Here is a 5726-nt window from a genome sequence, read left to right as displayed (position 1 = left end):
TGCTCTGGAGTATGTTTTTATCCTGCTTATTTGTTGAATTGTTTAATATTCGTAGATTAGCAGTTTTGCTTTTTTATCGTGACTGTCTATCTATCTGTCCCCATTTGTCTGTCGTATTTATTGTTCAACCGCGCTGCATCTTGCTCCCTACTTTTTCATTTTAGGGATAGGGATTGTACTTTGCTCGATAGTTGCCCCAAATTTTGAGGATTCAACAGTTCCATTTGTTATCTTCTGCCAATGCTTCTGTAGGGGCGGTTCGAGCTCCTTCTTCATCTGGGTATGCTAGAATGAAACAATTGAATCTGAGCTGAAAAGATTTGCTACTTGTTTGATTTTTGGATCTGTTTGTCATTTCGATTGTATCTGCTTCAAATTTTAGTTTCTTTTGGTTTTATCTGTATGCATACTGATACTCTCCCGGTTCTATTGGATTAAATAGGCTTTTACTGATGGGATGAATTGAATTTTCATACTAAATGATGGGCGATTTGACTGAAGACCAAGACCAATTCTTTGATACGAGAGAGGAAATCACCTCCTTGTCGGACTCCAGTTCTGATGTTGGAGAGAAGTCTGATTTAGACGGCATATTTGGCAGCAACGAATTGTTCTCCAGCTTCGGATATGATGTCTGGATTAGGAGTCCTGGAACAATTTCCGAGCGCAGACAGCGGTTGCTCAAGTTGATGGGCTTATCTGCTGTTCCAGATCAAACGGAGAAGGAAGATCCTGCTAGTAAGTTAGAGTGTAGTGGGGTTGAAATAGATATTAGTAGGATTACCGAAGATTATGGGGCAGTTCTGAGATCAAGTTCCTGCAATACGCAAATTTCGGGTCAAGATTTGGAGTCATGCTGCTCCACTGAATCATCAGAGTTGTTTGGTGAAGTGTTGGATGATAGTTTGCTGTATAGAATTAGGAATTTGGATAATGGAAGAGAGTTCATTGTGGATGAACTGGGGCAAGATGGACTCTTAAAGAGACTCCGTGAAGTGGGTTCAAATCGTGTGGTGACAGGTCAAGAATTTGAGAGGATCCTTGGAATGTCGCCTTTAGTTCAACAGATTATGAGAAAAGATGCTATGTTGTCACCTAGAAGATCTATGGTGAGGAAGAGATCTAAGAAGGGATGGTTAAGGTGGCTAGGGTTAACTAGTGCTGAATCTGCCATTGCTGATGGTTGGAGTTCTTCTCAGATTAGAACTCAGATTGTGAAGGTTCGTGCAGTTCGAAAGCATTCCAAGCAGCTCTCTGCACTCTGCGTGAGCCAAGATATAAGCGCGCATGATGGTGCCATTTTAACCATGAAATTTAGTCCAGATGGAAAGCTGCTTGCTAGTGCTGGTGAAGATGGTGTTGTTCGTGTTTGGCAGGTGACAGAAACACAGAGATCAAGTTCAAATCCCATAACGGATACAAGTTCATCAAACATTTACTTCATGACAAATGATCTGGGTGAATTGGTGCCATTAAATGTGGATAAACGGAAAGGAAGAAAGATGAGAGGATTAGGGAAATCTTCCGAGTCAGCTTGTGTTATACTTCCGAAGAGTGGTTTCTGCATAGCAGAAGAGCCGCTTCACGTTTTCCACGGACACCGTGCTCAAGTGTTGGATCTCTCATGGTCAAAAGATAAGGTCAGTTTGGTAATTGGCCTTGTACACTAATTTTGATCCATATGCATCTCATCCTCTTTCTACATATGTATATTGCAGTGTCTGTTATCATCCTCTGTTGACAAGACTGTTCGGTTGTGGAGAGTTGGAGTTGATACATGCCAACAAGTTTTTTCTCACAACGACTATGGTTGGTACCTTCTCTTGGATATCTCGTACCTGTATAGCGTATACCATCTTATTGTATTTGGTTGATTCTGGTGGTGTTAAACAGTTACATGTGTTCAATTCAATCCTGTGGATGAAAATCACTTCATTAGCGGCTCCATTGATGGTAAAGTCCGAATCTGGGCTGTCAACGGATGTGAAGTTGTTGATTGGACTAATGTGAAAGGGATCGTAACAGCTCTGTCGTATCAGCCTGATGGAAAGGTTAGTAATTTGAACACACTCATAGATATCGTTCAATTTGTATGAAGAATCTAAATAGTATATGCTGTTCCCTGAATCTTTTAGGGAGCTGTGGTTGGCTCCATGGGTGGCGATTGCTTTTTCTTTGACACATCAGGTATATCCATTTATACATGAATAATCCTCTGATATACTATCTTTTAAAGCTGTCTAATTCCAAGTGTCGATTTGTATGTACAGATAACCAGCTGCAGCTTATTGATCAAATGTGTCTGCAGGGAAAGAAGAAGTCTCCGTCGAGAAGGATCACCGGGCTACAGGTGGGTGTTTAATTTATCTCTTCTCCGTTTTTCTACCTGCCTTGCAATGCAATATCTAATTCTATAAGTTGCACCAGTTTTCTCCTGTTGATCCTTCCAAATTGATGGTGACTTCCGCTGACTCTCATGTGCGCATTTTTCAAGGGGGTAACATAATATGCAAATATAGAGGTACCCAATTTCTGCCTTGATCCACATAAATTCAGCCCTAAAATTCAAGCCTTGTATTATTCAGGGTTTCGTAATGGGGGAAGTCAGATATGCGCATCATTCAGCGAAGACGGAACGCATATCGTGTCGGCGAGTGAGGATTCAAATGTGTACATGTGGGAGCACGGTGAGAAAGGGGTGAAGAGCACAAGGTCGTGCGAACGCTTCTTGTCGAGCAACGCGTGTGTTGCAATCGCGTGGAACGGGACACTCAGCACGCGGGCCAGCGTAACGGGCCTCATGCTCAACTACATCGCTCAAATGGAAACCCAGCAGGTTGACGTTCCCGTACCACCGGAGAGAAACCGCTTCCCATTGTTCTCCCCTGATTTCTCTGAAACGCCGTTTTCGAGAGGGAGTGCCACCTGGCCAGAGGAGAAGCTCGCTCATCATCACTCTCCTTCTTCGCCTGCTTCTTACAAGCTTCTCAAGGCGGCATGCCAGAATATCACCGCTGGATCTCACCATGCATGGGGGTCCGTGCTTTTAACCGCTGGCTTCGACGGCAGGATTCGCGTCTTCGAAAACTATGGACTGCCTGTTCAGATATAGAAAGAGTGTCTTATCATGGGAAGTACATAAACATACACAAGGGAAGGGGGAGACCAAACAGGTGAATCACTCGTATTAATATATCCAGAGTTTTTAAGTGTAAATAAAGCTCTATCGGGCGCTGACTTCAGAACTGGGTGGCTGCTGTTTGTACTATGAACCCTATGGCGTGAGATGGAGGAGGGTTATTATATCATTCTTTTTGTTGGAAATTGTGAGCTTAATTAAACTTGATGCACACCTGAGTACTCAAGATCCACTTGAAATGCTCATCTTAGTTGTTAGTTGCTACTACTACATGATGGAGTCAGAGGTCTATTTGGGTAATCAGCGTCATTCTGTATATTTGTGAATTTTTTTGATCGTTTCGGAGTACATGAAATTTGATCTTGGTTTGTATCGACAACTGTTACTTTTTTTAATCGTTTCAAGTATGAATCCAAGCATTTTGTTGTGAACTTGTAGAAAATTAACTTTTAGAGTATCATAACTGAAGCCGTCGTGGCTGATGCCCCTTACGCCATCAATGGGGAGTTTCGATCCACACTATTCAAAAGAAAATGCTTCATCTAATTGACTTATAAGAAGCTCTACAAAAATTCAAAAATATTAAGGTATATATAGGTTTATTTACTTTCGAAAAATAATTATTATATATTGAAAAATTGAAAAGGTATATTGTGTGTTTTTATTGGTGGGTTGATTTGTGGTATTTATTAGGCATTTTTGCATGGAACTACACTTTATTTGACCGAATTTATAAAGAACTATCATTTATATCGTTATTTGTTCAAAACTACCCAGATTTTACAAATTTTTATCAAAAGCCACCCATTTGTCTAATCTGTTAAATTTTCCACCCAAAATCCGGAAATGACTCTTTTATTCTTGATAGAATTCTAAAAAACAAAAAAATCAAGGGTTTCTTAACCTCATTTCAAAATCTCATGATATTTTGATAATATCATGAGATTTACCCCCTTTGAACACCCAAAAGTACTTCCATTTTTATTTTTTTATGAAAGCATCGTTTGTCAACATTTGTATCTTGTATCCTCTTTTTTCAAATTAATCGAATGAACAGTAAAAGCAACAATTCTCGGACTATTCGTTCTAAGCTCAACTTCATAGCATTCCAAAATTATGTCCGACAAACCTCCACCGCCGATTCAGCCACTGATTTGCAGAGAAAGGAGAAGGATGAGGTTGGTTATTCAGCCGTCATCGCTTCTCGGCCTTCCCTCCCCACAACTGAATCTCGTCCTTACCTCCACCCACCACCACAACCATCACGGCTCGATTCTTCTAAGCCTAATTCCGTCACCACTGATTTGCAGATAAAGGAGAAGGATGAGGTCGGGTAATTCCACCGCCACCGCTTCTCGGCCTTCCATCCCCCGCAACCGAATCTTGGCCTTACCTTCACCTGTCACCGCAAATATGAAATTCCAGAGAAATCATGAAATTCGTTCCTTTTTCACCTTCAATCCGTACTCTACTCAATAAAATCGCAATGAATTCAACCTTGAAGAAGAAATATGATGATATTATATATAAAAAAAATACTCTTCATAGTCAGTAATTTGATAATATTTCTTTTAATAATTTGACTATTCAAAATTGGGTAAATATCATGATATTATCAAAATATCATGAGATATTGAATTGGGAGTAAGAAATCCTTGTTTTTTTTTATTTTTTATTCTGTCAAGGGTAAATCGGTTATTTCCGGGTTTTGGATGGAAAAGTTAACGGATTATAAGCATGGTTGGCTTTTGGTAAAAAATTCGTGAAATCTGGTGATTTGAATAATTACCGATATAGAGGGCGGTTCCTTGCAAATTCGGCCAAATAAGGGGTAATTCCGTGCAAAAAAACATGTTTATTAATAAGGTATTTTTATCTTTTTAATGAATTTTTTATGAAAACAAGAAAATAGAGTTTAAACCACCTTATATCGTTGATAAAAAAAATTAAAACTAAAACCCTTATAATTTCGATTAGACGGTGTATGAAACTATATAGCAACAGTTATTATCAAAAAATTCGGATACGTGGATGAGTAATTTGAAGAATAAAAATTGAATCAAGAAAAGTTGATTGAGAAATATGTGTTGTATTTGATAGAAACAATACGCATCTACTATACAAGACAAAAAAAACCTTATAGTTGTGCCTAAACCTATCTTATATATCTATTAATCAAGATTAAAATAAATTTATCTTATACTAAGAAATCTATCTTATACTAAAATTTCAATATCCTCCCTCAAGTTGGAACATCTACAAGTCCCAACTTGACACTGAGAAAATTATAATTCTGTTTTCCTAAAGCTTTAGAGTTTAGTCATAATATCTGCCAACTGTAAATTGGTATGTACATAAGCTGTCTGTATCAAGCCTTCTTGGATTTTCTATGGGTAAAATGGACATCTAACTCAAAATACTTAGTCCGCTCGTGAAAACAAGAGTTTGCAGCTATCTGCTGAACATCCTGACTATCCACATACAAAGTGATAGGCATAGGTATACTGATCTATAAATCTTTTAACAAGTAACTTGTCCAGACTAGTTCTGTAGTAGTAGTTGCCATGCTCCTATATTCTGGTTCTGC

The 5726-nt window shown here is 38.9% G+C and overlaps 1 protein-coding gene across 1 annotated transcript; it reads left to right on the top strand.

Annotated features, from left to right (window-relative positions):
- The first annotated feature begins 482 nt into the window (after positions 1-482).
- Positions 483-3963, top strand: LOC141249613 (WD repeat-containing protein 44-like). Its single transcript, XM_073669710.1, has 8 exons — positions 483-1640; positions 1719-1809; positions 1894-2051; positions 2136-2187; positions 2271-2350; positions 2428-2521; positions 2571-2687; positions 3833-3963. Exons 1-8 carry the CDS (start codon positions 483-485, stop codon positions 3961-3963), a joined length of 1881 nt encoding a protein of 626 aa, XP_073525811.1.
- The last annotated feature ends 1763 nt before the right edge of the window (positions 3964-5726 follow it).

The sequence above is a fragment of the Phyllobates terribilis genome, unplaced genomic scaffold (assembly GCF_046119375.1).
Source record: "Phyllobates terribilis strain yellow unplaced genomic scaffold, ASM4611937v1 Scaffold_4855__1_contigs__length_56578, whole genome shotgun sequence".
Taxonomy (NCBI): domain Eukaryota; kingdom Metazoa; phylum Chordata; class Amphibia; order Anura; family Dendrobatidae; genus Phyllobates; species Phyllobates terribilis.
The sequence above is the reverse complement of the archived record's forward strand: the minus strand, read 5'-3'. Positions and strand labels throughout refer to the sequence as shown.